The sequence below is a fragment of the Pangasianodon hypophthalmus genome, chromosome 19, assembly GCF_027358585.1.
Source record: "Pangasianodon hypophthalmus isolate fPanHyp1 chromosome 19, fPanHyp1.pri, whole genome shotgun sequence".
Taxonomy (NCBI): Eukaryota; Metazoa; Chordata; class Actinopteri; order Siluriformes; family Pangasiidae; genus Pangasianodon; species Pangasianodon hypophthalmus.
Genome location: NC_069728.1, coordinates 3599924 through 3621343, shown reverse-complemented (window position 1 = coordinate 3621343; position 21420 = coordinate 3599924). Strand labels below are relative to the sequence as shown.

The window sequence follows — 21420 nt, the reverse complement described above, 5'->3', positions numbered from 1 at the left end:
TTTATTTTTTTTTCCTGCTAATACACACACACACACACACACACACACACAGATGAGACCTAAACGTAGTACAGGTACTTTTAACACGGTTTATAGTGTCTCAACTAGTGTGGGTTGCCCTGATGAAAGTAAAAACCTTTGCTTTTTTTTTTATCGATCAATTGCCTGTCATTTCTCTTTCTGGTTTTTAAGCTGTCTGGCTTTTTTTGAAAAGAAAGAAAACGTATAAATTCCAGCATGAAGCCCCACGTAGGGCGCAACACGCAGCGGCTGCTAGAGGGCAGACTTCTTCAGAGGTCATTGACATACCGTCTTCTCGTTCTCACTCACATTCTCCTGAAATGGTCGGTTATGGATATCGAGTTGCTGCTACTGTGTGTGTGTGTGTGTGTGTGTGTGTGTGTGTGTGTGTGTGTGTTGGACACCGTTTCACACATCAGAGGGCGGAAATGAAAACGTTACATCATCAGCCTGACATTTTCACATGTCTAGGAGGGTGTGAGCGTTTCCTGTGTGAAGCTGTTTTTACACACACACACACACACACACACACACGTGCAATTTCCTATTCTCACGTTCTCTCAAACATTATATTTTAGACAAGTGGAATGGGAAGGATGTTGAAATAATAAATTATTTTAAATAAACCCTTTTGAAGACATGATCGAGTGGAGTACACAAGGTGCCGTATAGGCCACACCAGACTGACCCATGGATATTTACTGAAGGGTGAAGAACCACCAAAATGTCAATATTGTAACACTCCCTTGACTGTAAAACAATTTTTTCTGGTCTGCCTTATTTTTAATGTCCTGAGACAGTGCCTTTTATCTGGACAAACTCTGAAAGACTTGTTTTGTAAGATGGACGCAGGAAAACTTTTACAATTTTTAAAGAAGTAAATTTAAAGAATCTTTTACAGAGTTGTCATGTTTGATTTTTTTTTTTTTATAAGCTGAATTTTAATTTTGAATGTTTGATTAATATCTATATTTGCAATGAAACAGCCATTGAAGCTGGTTCTCTCACGTTCTCTCTGCTCAGTCCAGTGTTATTAATGTAGTGAATCAGATTCAATACTGAATCAGACTACTTGTACAACACAGCATGGGCCACATAATGATAAAAAGCTGTTGTGTGTGTGTGTGTGTGTGTGTGTGTGTGTGGTGTGTGTGCTGTTTTCATCCCGTTGCCATCCCATGTTGGTCTCTAGGTGGTGCTCTGGACCACAGTACCGCAGCTGAACTTCTGGGATCAGTGTCGTTTTCAACTTCTTCATATTTAACACAGATAAATACTGACTACTTTCAAATAAAAGTGAACTGAACCGTGTGTTTTAGGTTTTGTCTCCGGTCCAGGTCAGTAACTTGACGCCTGTAAACGTTACACGACTGGCTTTAATCTCAGACTATTCAACAGATTTTGTGTGTGTGTGTGTGTGTGTGTGTGTGGCTTTATGTAGTGTGCTTGTGTTGTGTTTGTTTTGAATGAAGGGTGGGCAGACGGAGTCGGTGGCATTATAACGATGCACATTGTCAGCGAAAGCGGAGCCCCATTTGAATGTGTAGCAGTGAGTCAGCACAATGAGCCCTGCCTTTATGTAAAATGCCTCCCAGCATGGACACTATCTTTGATTTCCTGCGTCACCTAAAATACTTTCTAGCAACTTTTCCCCTCACCCCGTCTCGTATGAAATACGGTTGTTTGTAATATCCATTTGTAATATCATTTCTTCAGATTTCTTCCATGATCTGGTGATCTGGTGAATCTGTTACACACAGCAGACCCTGGAAACGATTCGGCGGCCATAAGGCCATAAGTTCCATCAGTCAGTGTGTATCATACAAACAAAAGCTGCTGATAAAACGATCAAAACGTCTGCCTGGTACACGTGTATCTACAGTAATCCTTATCAGAGTTTACTCAGCATACCAAACCTCTTAACAAGCAAGTGTGCAAATAACTTCATTTTAGAGTTTAATTTTAAAACACTGCCTCACTTTTTGTTTATTTTTTTTTGCCTGGATGAAAAGATTCATGAAGAAAGTATGAATGCTTTATGACCGTGTCATTCACTTCGAATTTTCTCACACGCATAAGCACTCATAAACAGTAATAAAGTTAAACTGAAAAATCAAAGACATGAAACTGAGCTTGTGAGGCTGTGGTGGAGAGAGAGAGAGAGAGAGAGAGAGAGAGAGAGGAAATCGCGGTATTGTCTTTGAGGCGCGATATGCGAGTCTTGAGCGAGTTATCAGTGTGTGCAGAAGCACTGAAGATGCCACACCCTCCTGCTTTGCACTCTTTCCCCAAAACAAGGGTGAACGTTTGAGTGTGTGTCTTTATCCCCTGAGAAGAAGCATGACTGGGCGTGGCTGGTAGAGCCTGTGTTTTTAATTGGGTGTTGGCCCAGGCGCATGTTATCTTCTGTCAAACATGTCCTGACCCCGCCTAGATAGCGCCTGGCACCCGACCTGTGCCACTCCGCCTACCACCATTACATCATCACCCCAGAGGAAGCCCTGTGCTTGTTTCTTTATTTGTTTTCCCAACCTGTCTATCCTCTGCGGACGTGCAGGTAGCAAAATGAGGTCCTTCGAAGCCACAAAGAACAGACGATAAACACAGCTGGACTGTGGGAGATGTGAGGTGTTCCAGTGCCAGATCGTACCTGTACCTGCCTTCTTCTTCTTCTTCTTCTTCTGGTTGCGATGGACACCACTGGTAGATCATCCTTTCTCTGGATATGAGCAACGTTCTCTGGTTTTGTGGATGTTATTGAAGGCTAAACACTACTACTACAGGAAGAAGTGCTCCGTTTCATTGGGAAAGTATAGAAAATGTAACGTCTTCTTTTGCATTTCCGTTGTGTTAAACAAACAGTAACAAGAAGTCTCTTGCTGGATCGAGTAATGCTGTAGTGCAGGGGTCATTTCCTGTGAGAAGATGGAAGGTTGTGGCTTGTTTACCGTGCGTCTGGAGTGAAAGTGCCGCACCGCACACATGGAGTTCCTCAAGAGCCTCGTGCCCACCGTGATCTCCGGGGACGGTGGAGGAGCGATGGAGTCTGGGGGGCTGTTGCCACGGGAGACAGGCCCACGCTTACTGAGGGTGAAGCGTCTTAGTCTGCTGTCAATGGGCCCAACCATCGAGGAAGACCACGAGGGGCCGGGCCAAACTAATCGACTGTCTCGACTCATCCGACATCGTGCCAAAGGTATAGCGGAGGTGTAACACGCACCATAACGTTTCCTTTGTGATATTATTGGACCCTGTATATACAGATAAAAAGGATGAACCAAAATTTAGATAAACATTGAGCCATTAAAACTGAAACTAACAGACAAGGTACACATTGCTTCATCTTTTTTTTCTTTCTTTCTTTCTTTTTTTTTTTTAATATAAGATAGACGTATGTCAGATTTCAGTTCTTGATAAAGAGATGGATGTTATGGATCAGGGCCAAGGTTATTGGTCTTGTATTTATTAGTTGAGGAAAATGTTGTTAGTTATCAGGTGATCAGTTTTGAGTAGAAGGATAAATTATTATTATTATCTTTTACTTTTTGTCATCAGCCCTATTCGGATGGGATTAAATTTACATGGGGTCCTTTGGTGATTTCTTAGTGTAGAGGTACTAGTCTGTGATTTTATTTGCGTCCGGATCAAACACATTAGTGTTTTTCTCTGTTTTCCTCAGAGAAAATTGCGGACAGAGTTACCTACTGTTTTTTTTGCCAAGGCCAGAGTTTATTCGATAACTTTCGTCCCATCTGGATGCACGTCTGCGATTTTTCTATGCGGATGTCACCTCACGTTAAGAAAACTAGATGATTGAGTGCTGCTACTTGCCGTATTTAGTCTATTTAAAAATTAAACAAGCGTAGACTAAAATGCTGAAGTTCCTTACCGGGACAGAATTAATTTCTTCATAGAACAGGCATTGTTGTGTGTCAGACCATGTCGCTTGTTGTGTTTCAAGCATTCATGGTACTTTCTCTTTAAGTAGACTCAATACGCTCTTTACACTTGATCTAGTCAAACGTGGCGCCGATGGCGGGACACAACTAGACTAGAACTTGTGTTTTCAAACTGTTACTGGAACTGTGCTTCTTCCCCAAACTGAAATAATTCTCTGCTCCGGCGCCTCTTCGACCACTTGAACGCCACGTTGTGAACGGAGCGTGGTCATGTGACATCCGTGTTCGCAGAAAATGCAACCTGATAGAAAGTAGCTTCTCCTGTGGTCATTTTATTTTATTGCTGTCAGGATGCGAGAGTTTTATCACGTGTAAAAAATTACTACAGGTGATTTATTACATTTTTTTAAATGCAGAGCATTCTGTTTTTCTTTAAACTTTCTTCTTACCTGAGCCTTCTGCTGTTCCAGAGAATGTGTAACCAGACATCTTTACAGTTATCTGCTGATTCTGATGTGACTCTGATATTATTGTGCATCCCTAGTGTATATGACCTTAAGATTTCCTGAGATATCTTTAGCCTGCTATTTTAAGATGTGGTATTAGATGGAAATGCCGTATAATCTGTTTTTAAAGATCGAGCAGATAACAGATCATACACACTGGCTAACTGAAACTGAGAGGAAACAAACAAGGAAAGTTAAGCTGCATCAGAGAAAGGTGTTTTGTTGCTCTGCTCTGAAGTCAGACAGCAGGTTATAAAAGTTCATACACGATACAAAATAAGAAACACAGAATATGAAATGAAACACACTTTATTTGTGCAGCTCCCAGGCCTAATACATATCGTAGAAATCTCTTCAAGGATCGCGATCTGATGTTTTTGTCATATCGCGCTTCCCTGACGTACACACAGGCAAATTCTGACTACAACCCTTTTGTATCACTTTTACATAAAATTTTAGCAATAGCTTGTTAACACTGAAACAGTTACTACATTTACTACCGGCTGTCAGTCTGTCTGTGCGTTGGCATGGCAACACACAACGCTCTATCCGGCTGTGGCTTCTTTGGCAACTATTTTTGTTGATGGAGCAAAAAGTAACAAAATATTGGTCCATATTGTGTCTGAATTGTCGTTTATGTGATATTACGGTCATGTTTATAGTACTGTTGTATAAAAGCAGCATAAGCAATGGACTTAAATTGTTTTGGAAAACAAATACATTGAGAAACGTATCGAAGTTATGATTTTAGTACGATTTTCATGCAAATCCACACCAGGCTGTATGTGCATGTGTGTAAGTGGCATTCATAACATGCTTTATAAAGCTGATGACTCGCCATTGTGCAACCATCTTGTATGGTAGCTTGCCTGCCTCGACATGTACATTGTTATGGCTGTGTGTGTGTGTGTGTGTGTGTGTGTGTGTGTGTGTGTGTGCGCTCATGTCTGTGGCTGATCTCCACCTTGCCTCAGTATGTTATATACAGAAACAGAGGCTAGACCCTGATCTACAGGTTTGAGAAGCTGCCTGGCGGCTTTAATAACAAGGCCAGTGAGGCCTGCCTCGTTCAATCACTTCTATAACTGACTGCACACAACGTACAAACAAAACCGCTCATAATGAAAAGGGGAATGCCGGAGAGCGTATTGCACTGTAAATCCAGTTTAGGCCAAATGAGTAAAACAGCAAGACGGTAGTGCGTGCTGTAAAGACTATCGGTTGATGACCTTGTAACCTGGCTGTCATAATCCATTTGAATATGGTCCATGCAAAAGAATCAGCAGCGAAGCTCGACAGTATTATGCATGCACGTTACGTACGGCAGTTGTGGGGTTGTAGTCATTTCCTTGACAAGGAGCTGTAAAACACCTGTTTCTAAAATAAAATAAAGTCATAGCAACAGCTTTATATAAATTCAGATGTATTCAGTTAAACCTTTTTGAATCATTTTTTGTTTTTGATCTAAAAATTTAAGATCGTAGGATACAGTAATAATTTCACTGAGTTACGATTTAATTGGTGTGAGGGTTAAATGTGGAGGGACGGCGTTGTACATCGGGGTGATAAATTCGCTCTGACGTATTCCGAGAAGCAAATACTCATGTTTGTGTAAAAAGCAGTTCTGATGCATGGTGGTTGTGTTTGTCTGCAAGCAGTGCTGTTAGTGCTTTGGGTTTCTGTTTAAGCACACCAGTTCATAGGAGAAGTACAATATATTTGTTGCATAAGAACATATATTGTACTTCATAAGAAGCAGCAGCTATAAAACAGCGTGTCGTAGGGCAGCTATAGCGGAGAACTTTTGGTGCTTGCGTTGAAGCAGACGGTAGAAATCCTCAGCCTGAACACAAGCTTGATTCCTCAAAGGCTGAAATAATTTAATATCCTGAATGTATTTGTGGAAATTGTCTGTTTAAACACCAAGAATAGTCTTGCGTTTAGAATTAGACTACATTCCTTCACCACATTTTCAAGCCACCACTGACTTTGGAGAACAGCATACATAGGTTCAGAGCTATTTGACTCTATGAACAGAAATTAAAAAAAGAATTCCAATATCTATTTTTTGCTGCCAGCGGAGAACACCCAGAGCCGCACCCTTTTCCAAATAATTCCGTACCACACCTTTACCTCTACTGCATCGTGTTTTCTTTTTTCTGCCTCCCTGATATATTTTTCCTACTCTCAGAAGCTAAACACTGACGTGAAGCTCCATGTAGTGACTTTTTTTGTGCTTTTGTCTGATTAAAGGGCGCCAGAGGTTTCTATGAAAGTTTGTGAACATGGGTTTTACTGTATTATTTCATGTTCTTGGCTGACAGAAGTGGAACCCGGTATTGTTGTAGCTCATCCGCCTCAAGGTTTGATGTGTCTTGCTTTTTGAGATGCTTTTCTGCTCACCACGGTTGTAAAGAGTTACTGTAGCTTTCCTGTCAGATTGAACGTGTCTGTCCGTTTTCCTCTGATCTCTCTCATCAGAATGGTGTTTTTTTTTTTCCTACACACACAACTGCCACTCACTGGATGTTTTTTGTTTTTCGCACCATTCTGTTTAAACTCTAGAGATTGTTGTGGGGAAAATTCTCAGACCAGCAGCACCAGCAACCATTCTTGCTGTGTTCACTTACAGAAATAAAGCTCCAGTGTCCCATCAGTGAATGACGTCGCAAACAACGGGAAATAAATGACTGAAATTACAATTTAAAAAAAAAAACAGGCTTAGCAAGTTCGGAAGCCACAGAATATGAAAAAGCATCCTGTGCAGCAGCTTTGCGAGTGGTTTTGTATTAAGGCAAATACATCAGGTGCCTTTGTAGTTTTTTTTGCACTATCACAGGAGAAACAGGATTTTAAAATTCAGACTTTTTTCCTCATTTTTAGCTACGAAGCTTGATGCCTTTTTCACGTATAGATAATCGGTATATTTTCAATATGACTGATTTTTATTTGCGAATTTTAAGTATAAATACTGGCTACTGCAGTCCATCCTTACATCCATAGCGTAGACCTACGTGTATGCTAAACCACACAGACAAAGTCATATCACGAACACCCACTAGATGGAGTCGTACTACGTGTTTGTGAATGAGTTAGCGAGGTCGAGATTATCTACAGGATCCCGTGATCACTAAAAGCTATTGCACTAGGCAATATTAAACAGTAGTCCAATAGACTGTAATGTGAAACTGCTAGCAGATGCAAATTACCCATTTCCATATCATTTTACACCATCGATGTCTCAGACACACTGAGCTGATGAATAATCAATATATCAGAGTTTTATGACATCCCTCCCTACCATTAATACACTGTCGGCTGCCATCTTTCAGTCATTTGCATTTAGCTGAGGATGTGACCTCAGTCAGGGTTACAGCTAAATAAATTTAGTACTTTTGCCATGTAGCTTAAATTGTAGCTAGCTACACATCACAGAATGATTTTGTAACAGAATGATAATGTAACCATGTTACAGATTTTGTCTAATAACTTTTAAAGTGCTTGCAGAAATGCAGTCTAATTCTCTATGATCTTCAGATGAGGTCACACCTAAAACCACAATATCTTAATCTTCATCAAAGCTTTCCTCCATCTTGTTTGCTTTCAACTGTTTACAAATCTGTCTCCATTGTTCAAGAACCTTCAACCAGCCACAAACTTCCTACTGTTATTAAAAGTCGTGAACAGTTCAGAAGTTCTCGGGCAGTTCTCAGAAACACTTCTGACGCAGCATAAACCCCGTCTTATCTGTGTTCCTCAGCCAGCAGGATTGAATGGGATGAAGAGTCTTTGTGTTTTCTGTCTTAATTCTGGTCTGCCAAAGTTTTCAGTCATCCTTAAGCATTATACTTGACATATTTGACTCACCGTTTAACATGACCTGCTGTGTGTGATTAAAAAATCCTCGTGGACTAAACTGAGGGAGCTACATGATCTGGGATGTGCTCCATCTCTGCACTTTTTGCCCATCAGGGTTGCACAGTGTTTCATGTTTCTATTTAGAACTTGTCATTTCCAAGGACTCCCCTGGAAACCTGCTAAATATTAAAGCCCAGAGTTCAGGGGTTTTGCAATTTGGTATTTATGGAACTGCAGCGTTGGCTGATGTCTCTCAACCTTGTTGGAGAAAACAAATGGATCATAAGTCAGGCTCCTGAGTGACGCAAAAAAAAAAAAAAAAAAGAAAAGTTTGCTCTGTCGTCTGGAGATCGTGGAATTCGAATCCTGATGATGCCTCATCTGGGGCAGAAACCAGAGGAAGCAAAATTGTCCTGAAAAGTGAAAACTCTGTAGACGACCTGCTCAGTCCTGGAGTTTGTGTAAAGTATGTTGGGCTTTATGGGCTAAGGTGCATTTACAGTAAGTTTTTAAAATAATCGTACCTGTTTTTGCATACGTAGTGCACGATGTTGACAACACTACAATATAATACCCCAGATAGTGAATAATTAGCGGATACTAAGCCATTTGGGATTTTTCGCCTAACTGCGACATGTAATTGATGATTTTGATTTGATGTCATTTTGCACAGTAGTAATAACATCGTTTGCTTTAAAGAGAGAAATGTTGGTCTAGCTAGCGATGCTAACATGCTAGTTATTGTAGGTTAGAGCTGATTTTCCAGGAAACCATCACAAGGAGCAAAAAAAAAAAAAAAAATTTTTTATTTTATTCAGCTAATAATAATAATAATAAAAAAAATGCTTCAGGTCGTGTATCACTTCCAGTAAAATACTAATACTTTTTATTTAAATAATCTAATACAAATATGATTTTGCTAGACTAACATGTAAACTATTTGCTTTGCTTAAATATTTTCTATATAACTTCTTTGTCTCTCTGTAAATTCTAGATGTAGAGTTATATCCTTGTGTGTGTGTGTGTGTGTGTGTGTGTACGCACAGTGCTGACAGGTACACTTGTTTCCTGCAAGGTATGCAGTGTCCATGGCCCTCGGCCCAGCCGACATCACCTAGAGCCAGTGATGTCATCAGTGTGCACTGCGGCGGTGTGGTGATCAGAGTGACGCCTCTGCGTGCGCTTTCTAACAGAACTGCCGTTCATCAGAGTGCATCTGTAGGTCGTGTTAACAAACAAGTCGTATACGAATCCGAAACCCAGTGTGGGAAATGATCCAGTGACCTTGTGAGCGTAGCTTCACTGAAGGGGTTTAATGTTAACAAGGTTTAATCCGAGAACGCGGTTCAGGAAGCGCGTTCGGCCGCGCAGTGTTGGGAGTTGCATCATCAGGATGCTTTTTCCTGCTGTGTCCCGAGGAAAGCGGAATGACTTTGCAGGGTTAAATTACAGTTTGTATTGATTTGTTCTCATTCAGTAGTCCCACCCCAAATTCTCTCTCTCTCTCTCTCTCTCTCTGTCTCTCTCTCTTTCTCTCTCTTGCTCTCTCTGTCTCTGTCTCTCTCTCTCTCACTCTCTGTCTCTTTCTCTCTGTCTCTCTCTCAATCTCAATCTCGATCTGCGAGTGAAGATCTGCTCAGTCCAGGAAATGCGCTCTCATGGGGGGGTAAAAACCCTCTCACAGACAGCATGGAGACACGAGAATCAGCTTTCAATCAAACGAGGCGTGGTTCACCCACTCCACCTCAGCGCTTTTAGCCTGAGCGCCGAGTACAGCCTCGGCTTAAGTACTTCACGTGACAGAAAATACGTAATACGTGGCATTCCGCTGTGTTCAGTGGGCTGCCAGCTCTCAGTGCAATGACGCATCTGCGTTGTTTAAATGTTGCGGTTCTTGAGGTTCCGGTTCAGTACTAGGGGTGCAGTGTAGTGATGCATCGTGATGCAAATATTGTGCATCGTGGAAATGTGCGTTATCAGCTTTCTGTTAATTCTGCATGTAATGCAGTTGCACTGTTTGAACACCAGAGAATCCAACCTGCGAAACCCATAGAGTTCAAATATATAGAGAGCGCACTGGTCACATGATCGCGGTCTTTCATGGAGAGCCTGCGTCATTAGCGGGAATCATCTGCATTTGTGAAGTCTAAAAGCCCAGTAGCTCCAGAGGCAACGACCAACGACCGCATTATACGTTACACAGTTACACAGCTGCGTTATAACGATTAAAAAGAGCTCTTCAGTAGCTTTCAAACAACACCAAAGGCTGCGATGAGCTCATCATGTTTCATTTTCCCTGGGGCAGACACTTTGTTTATTCAATCACATTTTTTTGGAATAATCTATACATTTATTTATTTATTTTTGAGCTATAGAATCTTTAGTACATTTTGTTTACAGTATTAAACCTCTGGAAATAGAAATTTAGAATTTATTTCGTTTTATACAGACAAAACCGCACATTGTTTTGCACTGTTTATTGTACAGAAATAAAACAAGGAAATTCAGCAAGTCCGAGTGAATGAACCGGAAATGCCTTTTAATCTTGCTCACAAAATAGGTTAATAGATCAGGGCCTGGTCTCCTGAATGCCCTAGCATGAAGATCACTGGAAAAGAGCAATCATCATCAACATCATCATCATCATGTGAAGTTACTCTGAGTTACTCTTCTCTGCACAGTGATGGCTTTTTTTCATATTCATTGAGAATCGTACTGAGAAAACTAAAGTCACTCAGTTTTCAGACAGTGTGGAGAAATTCAGAAAACATTGGATATTCTGTTAGATTATAGATCACTTGTCCTTTTCCTCACTCTCTGCCTGTGTGTGTGTGATTCTGTATATATATATATATATATATATATATATATATATATATATATATATATATACACACACACACACATCTCCGTATTCAATTTCTGCTGCTACAAATGTTTATTATATACTGTATATAATCTTTATGCTCTCTACCCGGCTGCTACTCCTCATGTTTACATGTTTACATTTACAGTAATCTGATTCACTTTCTCCTAGAAGTGTGTACCTGTTGGCGCTGCACTATAACACTGTCTTGTTTTGATAGTTTTTGTGCCGTCTGCACATGTTTGCACTGTGCACTTAATGTAAATATGTGTAATGTCTCCTGTAGTTCTGTGTGCTGTTTCATGTCGCACCTTGGTCCTGGAGGAGCGTTGTTTCATTTCACTTTGTACTAACTAGCTGTATTTGGTTGAAATGACAATAAAAGCCACTTGACTTGCCTTGAAAAAAATATATATATAAAAATAGAAACTTTTCACATCACATGATACCGGAACAAATCTTTCGTTCCTACGAGGTCATTAATGTGACTAAAATTAGCGAAAAAAATCGAGATGAAAGCAGTCTAGGACATTTTTTTCATTAGGAAAATGCAAGAGCCTTGTACCTTGGTCAGTTTTTGTCAGTTTTGTTGTTGGTTCGTGTGTGTGTGTGTGTGTGTGTGTGTGTGTGTGTGTGTGTGTGTGTGTGTGTGTGTGTGAGAGAGAAAGCTCATTGCTCTGTCACCTGCCACCCTGTGCTTTCTCAACAGCTTTAGCTTATTGACAGAAGAGCAGCGTTCCAGGAGCCACAAGCAGGATCTTACTGTTTATCCCCAAACACTCCGAGGGAGCGTGGGAGGGCGTGTGTGTGTGTGTGTGTGTGTGCGTGTGTGTGTGCGTGTGTGTGTGCGTGTGTGTGTGCGCGTGTGTGTAAGGAAGGTAGATAATGTTTGCAGAATGACCTTAGCTATGTTGTCTACTCGAAAGGGCAGAATCACTCAGGATTAGAGGGAAGGACATTTTTCGAGGGACATGACAGCATAGGCTTGTTAGTTTGGCCACATTCGGTAAACCGGAGCGTTCTTTTGTTTTTCGCATGACGTCATTTGTCTTAGAACGGTTTCTCACTGAGGATGTGATGGAGAATGGAACTATTGGAAGCAGATGTCTTTTCTTTATTCACCAAGAAGCTATGTAAAGCCTGAGCAAATAGACTAAAGCCAGTCCCCATGTTTGGACCCGTGTGTGTGTGCGCGTGTGTTTTGTGAAAGCCCAGTTCGTCAGTGCCGCTGTGGTGCAGCGTTTGAGCCACAATGCAGGCCTTTGTGCAGTGTGTTTGTTTACAATGATGCCCTCCTGCTTTGCATAACTCCACAAGGGAGGGCCAGTCATGTGATGGAGAGAATGTGAGCAGAGAGAGAGAGAGAGAGAGAGAGAGAGGGAAGAGAAAAGAAAGCAATGCTATTAAATGCACTATCAGTGCGGTCTGTGTTTGGGCCATTTTTTTCTCTTCTCAGGCCTCAAGCTGGATGATGTCATGCACTTTGGGATTAGTGCTAGAAGGGAATGGGTGAGAAGTTATTCCAGAGCGGTGATGGGGTTAGCAACATTCTCCATTTCTGCTTGGGAATGGAGTCTCATGGTTAATCAGTGGGTTGGAGGAAAGTCAAAGGGTCATGCTTAAAAGATGTTGATGTTAAAGGTGGGGTCGGTGATGTTTCATTCAGAACCCTTTAGTAATATTTGGCGACGTTCAGCTCACAGACTAGTGAGTGTCGATAAATTATGCGCTCAGAGGAAAAACTCTGGTCTCTCTGGTGTCCCTCAGGGGTCTGTAAACAGGAAGAGAAGAGCATGATGCAAACCATCCAGCCAGTCCTGACAAGACGTTGCCTGTCGCTCGCACTGCCTGTCACTTCAGAAAGCTTTCCTTCATGCGCTTGCATTCGCACGTTGTTGATGAACGTGTGACTTTGGTGTATAACCTGAGAGAGAGGGACATTTTACATAGACATCATCAGCTTCACTAAATTCCACTTGTAGATCCCTAATGAGCAATCCAGAGGTGACGGTGTCCAGGGAAAACTCCCTGAGACAACATGAGGAAGAATCAAACCCGTCCTCTTCTGGGTGACACCAAGTCGTGGGATAATAACTCATTAGGCAGAGGATGTGTAAATCATTATCCATCACACTGAGGAACAGGATTATAAAAATTTCCATAATAGTCTATATTTATGCGACATTTTTTCTCATTTTCCACTTGAGACCTTTCTCGCAGCGATCGTGCCATTAATTTCCCGGTAATGAATGTAGCATTCTCTGAGTGTTGTTTATGTGCTAAAATAGACGAGTGACACTGAATCCGAACTGTCCCTTAGCCGTCATATTCCAGATTAAGCTAACCAATAAATAGCTAGCTACATTTTTCCCCACTCGGCTAGCTAGTTAGTTCATTTAAATCAAGATTGCTAATGAATACAACAACAAAAAACTAGTTAGCTTGCGTTGGCAACGATCTGGGCAGATTGTTTAATGACAGATGTTTGATCTGTGCATTCAAATTGAGAGAGGATAGGCCCATGCTGTAGACATTTATGACCACTGGATTATTTCGAATAGTCACATTCTTTGAAATCCCGGCTACAGACGTACGTGGAAATAATTGAAACCTCAAGTCCGGATGTTTGCAGGAATTATTTGCGCGTTTATGGACGCTGCAGTGATTGCGAGCTGCATTTACTTCCATTGTTCACTATTTCTCCTGAAGTTTTGAAATGCTACTATCGTACGTGTCGGCATTCGCAAACACCGAAGTGTGCAGTTGCGCCAGTGAGCACGCTGCTAGAATGTTTTTAACATTCTATGGTACGGAATAACAAAGACATCAAAATGACTGATGGCCTTCAGGATTTTCCATCAGTGCTTTTAAAATTCAGTAAATAACAGGAAAATCTCGATTAACACAACCCCGATTACTGTACACGAGTGTAGAAGAGTAAAGGCAAACGGTACCAAGTGTGTTGAACATGGCTGTTCTGTATGAGTAGATGGACGAGCACAGGAGAGTCTTCATGATTACAGCAGAAATCTACAGTTTCAAGTGAGATTATCCACCGAAGCAAGAAGGAGAGCGTTCTGGCAAAGTGCAGTCTTTTACCGTATCCATGTGGGACCATGTGCAACAGCAGAAGGCGAGTTGCAGAAGTGAATCGAGCACTTCCGCAAACGTGTTTCAGTATCAGGCATCACATCACCTCCTGAAGTTTCATTCGCATCGTGATGAAAAACTGTTGGCTAAACCTTGCTTTACAACTCTTTCATTTTCTCAGGCCATCAAATAAATCAAATAAAGGGTTATAAAACAAGCCAGGCTGTGTGTGTGCGTCTGATCCTGAAACCTACCAGGCGCTTATATATCATATATATACACACACCAAGGCTGTGTATGTTTAAAAATTTCCATAACTTTTTATGGTTTGGGGAAGAACGTTGATTTTTTTTTTTTTTTAAGAAAGCTGACATCCTGTTTAGAATGGAAAAGAACTGAGTGAACAGGGAGTGGGTGGGTAGGAATGCGTCTTGATTCGTTTTTTTCCCCCCCTCCCTGAACATAAGTGTGTTGTAACGCGTATAATACAGCGAGCGTTTGCATGAATGACTTATTTGCGTCATCGTGCGCTCTCTCTCTCCTCCTCTCCCACCCCACTGCGCTGCAGTCAGGGATGACGCATCAGCATCAGCATCAGCGCCGCGAACACAGGATGTGTGCTTTGCTTCAGACTCGTAGACGGATCAAGAGAGTGGAAAGAATAGCGACGGAGCAGGAGCCGTTCTGTTTCTGTCTGAAGCGCTGGAGAGAAGCCAGTGAGCGTTTGCAGCGTGCTGATGACATCACCCTCTTCTCCTCCCCTCCCCTCCCCTCCATGAGCCATTGAAACGAGCTTTATTTATTTATTTCTTGCTTTCTTTCTTTCTTTTTTTTTTTTTACAAGCCCCCGAGAGAGAGTGCTAGCCAGCAGTAGGACGGGGAGGGGTTGGCTTCGAGCGAATGGAGAGGGAGAGTAGTGTGTGTTTGCTGAGCAGCAGAGGTTTGCGCACACAGGAAGAGAAAGACGAGCGGAATATCACTGCTCTCCGCTGCTTAGCGCGACACAGTTCCTCTCTCGCACTGAAACACGCGACAAACTTTGCTCTGGATTTATAATTCGGTGGCTTTTCTGTTCTCTCATCACTTGCAGTTCCTCCGCCAGGGTGTTTTTCTCACTCCAGTCTTCACTCTTCAACTTCATTCTTGGCTGTGCAGCCGTGTGCGTGCGTGTGTGTGTGTGTGTGTGTGTTGAGCAGCATGATTCCATGTGACATACAAAATGAACATCCTACACACACACCTTGCTGCAGAAGTGTGTGCACGTTTGACGTACTACTGGTGTGACGGAAGGAGGCTCAGACGCGTTTTGTTTTTACCCGACACCTCTGTGGTTACGTCATGTTGAGTCTGCAGGATTCTGTATTCTTTGAGATCAGCATCAAATCTCTTCTCAAATCATGGAGCGGGAACTGTGAGTACCAGGAAGCAATGCGCACACACACACACACACACACACACACACACACACTCACACACACTGAGGGTTCCAGAAGTTCTGAGTGCATGCAGAGTTGATGTGCAGTAACTGAATTAAAGTGTGTATGTGTGTGTTTTATACTGTACAAGGTTTGCTTTTCATGGCAGACACGTACGTACACAAACACACACACACACGCACACACACACCATTTTCCTACATATCTAGAATACTTATCTAATCAAACAAATGCTTGTCACTCTGCTTTCTAGCACTTTGATACTTGATACACAAAGTGTACAGCCTGCTACACAGGCCTGCGCATATTAGCCCATTATACAGTGTGTAGTTTTACAAGATAACATTGTGCTTGCATCATACACACGTGCACGACCCAAGCACCGTACATCAGAACAACACTTGCTTTGATACGACGAAGTAATCGCTCTCTCGCTTCTAGTGAAGCTTTAGAGAAATAGTTTTAGAATATTTAGGGGTGGGTCTGCCACATTGTGAGTATTTTGGGCACAGCTGACTTCAGACTGAGGTTTGTTCTTCCAACTGAGTCACATAACCAAACAGACATGACTCAGAAGGAAGTACATGGGAGTGTAGCGCCGTCCAGGACAGATTCCGCTCCGGCAAAAACCCATCACGTCCAGACGTCATTGTAGAACTCAATGATTGGATTAAAATGTGTCGAGTGGGGAAAATGTGAATGTGTGCAGGGCATCAGGTCCAGAAAAGAAAAAAAAAAAGCCCACATTGGAGTCAGAAACCCGTGCTGTAGAGAGACACTGCTGGAAAATATCTGCGCATGCGCGTGTTTGTGTGTGTGTGTGTGTGTGTGTGGTCAAACAATGAAAGGAAACATTAAAAATCCCAGTGGATCTTTCAAAAATACACTCTCACACACACATATATCTATTGCTGCATTGCTGAAGTGTGGCAGATTTATATGGGTTAGGGGTCAGATGACTGCACTAAATTTTGTTAGTCTGTTAGTATCAGTAAGTTATATGTAAGGAATAAAAAACAATGGAGCGAAACAATAAATGACAGCATCTTATGATGTAGCGGTGCGTAAAGCAGAGGGCCGCGACTTCAACTCAGCTTTTCTTAAATCTTTACATGTAACGCGGCAAAGCGATAGATCCACGTGATTAGCCTGAAGAGTTTTATCTTATCCTCGTGGTTGCATCTTAACCTGTCCTTAATGACATCTCGTTAAATGTGTATAGAGTACGATGACACGATACGCTAAAGCCACGATACAAGACATATCCCAATACAGGCTTCACAAGACAAATATTACATTTTAATACACATATTTTGTAGTGACAATAAATCGAACCACTGCAATATCAATACATTGTATAGTAAGAAAAGTAGATCAAGATTTATTATATAAGGTGACATTTACCACTATCATTAACATATTATTTTAATCGTTTCCACTGTCGTAAAAGTATTTCATGGCAGTGAAAGTATTAATTATTATTAATAATAATTGTTTATTATTATTGTTATAAATTATTATTAATATGGAAAGATTTTTGATGGCAGATTCTGTCGTAACTGATTAAATAACAAATTCTTTTCATCAGCGCTCCTACTGGCGTCTCACATCCACCTGAAATGCACGAGCGCACTTACCACACTTACCAATATAATTCTACAGATCAGGAAAACAATCATTTCATTTTCTATATTTCCGCATCACTCCGAAATTAATTTCTGGATACGCCACTGCCAGCACAGCACTCGACATGCTGAACAATCGTTTTTAGCGTTTATTTTAACCTGCATTTAAGACTGCGGTCAAGCAAGCCACAATAGAAACTGGAGGTTCTGTATTTTTTTTTTTTTTTTTTTTCAAGTTCATGTAGTTCGAAGCCTAGCACGTAAATCATACAACCAGTTTTACTTGGCTTTAGCCAAACTACAAACGACACAAGTGACTTGATTATGAGAATTACCACGACCAAGTAAGTGTTGGAAAATATTGTGGCTACAGCATTAAGGCCACATTAACTGTCTCCCTAAAAGCTTTGCTTGACTAGATGTTTCTACCAAGAGGTTGTGACCCAGCTTCAGTTGTGTATCTTATCTTGTTTTAGTTCATTGAAGCTAGTCATAGGCTTGGGACGATTGACGATACTATCGGTAATCACCGATTGGTTCCAAGTATAGCCATGGCTATCAGGTTGGATAATTTAAATGTTGGCTCCAAACCGTCGTGTCTGCAGTTTTAAGATCGACACAAATAAATTGTGTTGCATCTCGTTATATGTTTCCTATTCACCTGTGTTGTTTGTAGTACTGCACAAACCTTAAGCTGACTCGTAAACAGCGTCGATATTTTTCTTGCTGGATTGACACAACTTGTACACAGCATGCTTTACATATGTCTGGCCACGCCCACTTTTCCCACCCCTTAGGCGATACTGTTGTCATTCGGAGATAGTTAAAGGGTACAGTAGGACGACTGAACACAGTAGGACATGATCTCACAAGCCTAGCTAATCAAGCTACTATTTATACTATCGCTGTGCTTTTCAAGAAAAAAAACAATGCTTTAAATTCAAACCCTAAACACCAATTCTCATCAACTCCTCGTTTATATTTTTGTGAACACGTGAGGCTGTCCGGTGTACTTGCATTAAACTTAAACGTGTCCACTAGGGAGCAGAAAATGAAAAACCAAATGAAAGTTTCTGGATCATTAGGTCTTAAAGGCGAGGAAAGAGGGAACAGTTTGGGATTTTTCCGATATTCTTCACAGAAATGGACGAATTAAAGGTGAGCATGGATTTTGCATATTAAAAGTACTTAAAGCATATGTTACCAATTCTAACGCATTTGTTTTTATATGTATAATGTGTTCAGCGCTGAACACAAAAACCTCAGCACTGACAATATTTTCTTTTAGCTACTTAAAATTATCTTAAACTTGATGTTATGTAGTTTCATGTATATGTAGTTTAGGGTATATATGAAGTTATGTAACTGTATATAAATTAAATCTGGTTATGAGTGAGCGCACGTTTCATGCCCACACTGTCTCTCCCTCATCTCACTGCACAAACTAGAAGTTTTTTTTTCACCAGCACATTCCAGATGCCTTGTGCTTGTTACAGCGCTGCGTCAGAGCAGTGCCAGGTTTGCAGTCAGATTAAAGAATAGTATTGGATTGAAAATGCCGTCTTTACTGTCTGTGAGCTGATCGTTGGTGTGCTGGACGACGGGAAGTGAAAGATCTGAAATCTCTGTGGAGTAAAAATCTGCTTTAGTATTGCTAAGATGGAATTCGTTATTAGGGGGCCAAGCACATAGTTCTTGTTCTTCTGTTTGTTCTTGTTAATTTTCTTCACTAAATCTGATCATGCAGACCAAAACATACGTGCTACTGACATGAAACATGGTCAGTGGGTATTATTCCCTCCTGCTGTGCGAGACGAGAGATGAGCCAGATTGGCCTAATGGTGGCGCTATAGCGAAGTGCTTTAGGTCTTTAGCTCATATCTAGGAAACCACAATTCCCACAGTGAAAATTCTTTTTGCCATTTTATTCCTTGGGTTCTCCTAATCAAAAAAGCCTCAAGAACCATTTTGCCCCGCCCACTTAGACTTGTCGCTAATTTGCATAATGTGCAAAGCTTACTTTGGAGAACTTGTCATAGGATTTTTGACCTTTCTTCACAAACATGCTGTCAAACTACTGGGGGGAGTTTGACCAAAAATAATTATTAAAAAACATAAACAATTGTTGTAAACAATATGGCCGTCACATGCCTATCAGTTTCTAGTTTTAATTGTGTTCAGATAATCGTACGAGTGAATTGTGAGGCGACTTCATTTAAAACACGGTGACGCAGGAATGTATTTTGAAACTAACGACATTCAGGGCTGAAAAACTGGGAAGTACTTCTTTATTCAGCCAACCAGCGTAGACGCACGGCACCATGAATACTCACATTGTGGTTTTAGAGGTGTGCACATTGGCCCATCTCTAAACCTCTGGAATCTCCGATTACCCACAAACCCTTTCTCTCCACTCCGCCCTTTCTCTCCTTCCACTCAGATGTATGACCCGTTCCTGGCTCCGAAACAGTGTGTCTCATTGGACGCTCTATAAGCCATCTTTCACCGCACACCAATGTGGAAAAACCAGAGCGTGTTTGCTGTGCTGTTTGCTTTACCGTAGAAAAGATCTCAGCAGATTTATGAAAGTGAAAGTGTTTTGACGCTTCATTGATTCCAGCTTTATTTTTCTCTCAACTGCTGTCACTTCTTTAGGATAGTAGAGGCTTTGCAGGATTGGCTGCACGATTGGACCAACTTCAGGCCAGCAAGTTAACAAGCATTTAAAAAATACTGTACTTTTTAATACTTTGTGTCCTGTTCACACGTGGCATTAACATCTGTCTCGAGCGATCAGATCACAAGCGGACAGCCGTGTACACCTGGCATTTTAAACACGTCTCCAGTGAGCACGTGATCCGATTTCATACGTCATTTCTGCTGGAGGAGGAGTGGCTCGCACATTTATTAAGTCAGTCTTCCACTCACTCATTTGTTTTCAGTAAGAAATCTAATCTCTTACCCGTACAGGCTGTTTCAAGTGTTTCGTTCATGTGGTCTGCTAACGAATCTTATAAACGAACGGGACATGAGACATGCTGACAACTCTAATATTCAGCTCGACTCGCAACAAGTACGTATTTTCCAACTACGACAATGAAGCAGTTGATTAGGCGCATCGATCAGCATTTGCTTTAACACTATAAACGTGATCCGAAAGATTGGATCTCTCGGACACATCGGACCCTGTTCATACCTGTAATTAGCGCCGTCCACTTACAATCAGATCAACCAGGACAAACATTAATACCAGGAGTGAACGGGGCCTGAGGTGACGCTCTACCAGACGTAACTAAAATTGTTGTGCTGGCTTATGCACTGATGCACCGAAGGAAGCCAGCGACGTTAATAATAATAATAAGAAGAAGAAGAAGAATAATAGTGACCGGAGTGAGCAAATAACTGGCAACTGAAGGCTCCAGTGCACCACTGCCATGTTTTAGTTACCTGGAGATGTAGTTTAAACAAGGCCAAAATGTCTAAGATAATGGAATCTAGCTGCAGCTAGTTAAGTGCATCAGTAAAGCGAGGGATCTGCACAGAACTGTAACGATACCTTAAAGAGAAAACAAGTTTTTACTCGTACGAATAGACGTTTCTGATGTAGCATGTCGTTCGCACCCTCAACAAAACAGTACGTCTCTGGTGGACATTTTGGCTGATGTGTTTAAATGTGAGGTGACGCTGTAGATTTATATGACAGTGTAAGAGATTTGCTCGTCACTGCGTGTCCAAAGATCACTCATCTGTGCAAGCTACGTAATCTGATTAGGAACAATGAGCATGAGTGTAGTGCTATAGTGCTGTAGTGTAATATATGAAATCACAAACGTGTTACATTTAAACTTTCTCTAAAATTTTCTCTGGTTGTTTGAAAGGAGCACAAAATAATGCAGAGTGAAAACCTGTTTGATGTCTACAAAAATAAAATTCTTTTTATTTTTTTGTATACTTTTTTATATTTTATAGAAGATTTTTTTTATTTTTTTATTTCTATTTTTTTTTACATTTTACCAGATTTTAAAAGATAAAGTTTTAGCATCACATCAGCTGCTTAATTTTCACCACCAGGTTGTGCGTTTTAAAATAGATGCCGTGAACCTGTGAAAAAACCTGTAG

The 21420-nt window shown here is 41.2% G+C and overlaps 1 protein-coding gene across 11 annotated transcripts in view; it reads left to right on the top strand.

Moving 5' to 3' along the window:
* Window positions 1–21420, top strand: part of fryl (furry homolog, like) — a 101247-nt gene that overhangs the window by 17986 nt on the left and 61841 nt on the right. For 3 of the 11 annotated variants that reach the window (XM_034313720.2, XM_053242013.1, XM_053242011.1), the window contains exon 1: window positions 2065–3217. The exons of 1 other annotated variant lie outside the window; for it this stretch is intronic. In XM_034313720.2, coding sequence (XP_034169611.1) covers window positions 3004–3217 — 214 coding nt within the window. In that variant the 5' untranslated portion in view covers window positions 2065–3003. Of the gene's footprint in view, window positions 1–2061; window positions 3218–11792; window positions 15652–21420 lie in introns of those variants that run through there. 7 more of the 11 variants (XM_053242015.1, XM_053242014.1, XM_053242010.1 and 4 more) reach the window with 6 other exon arrangements.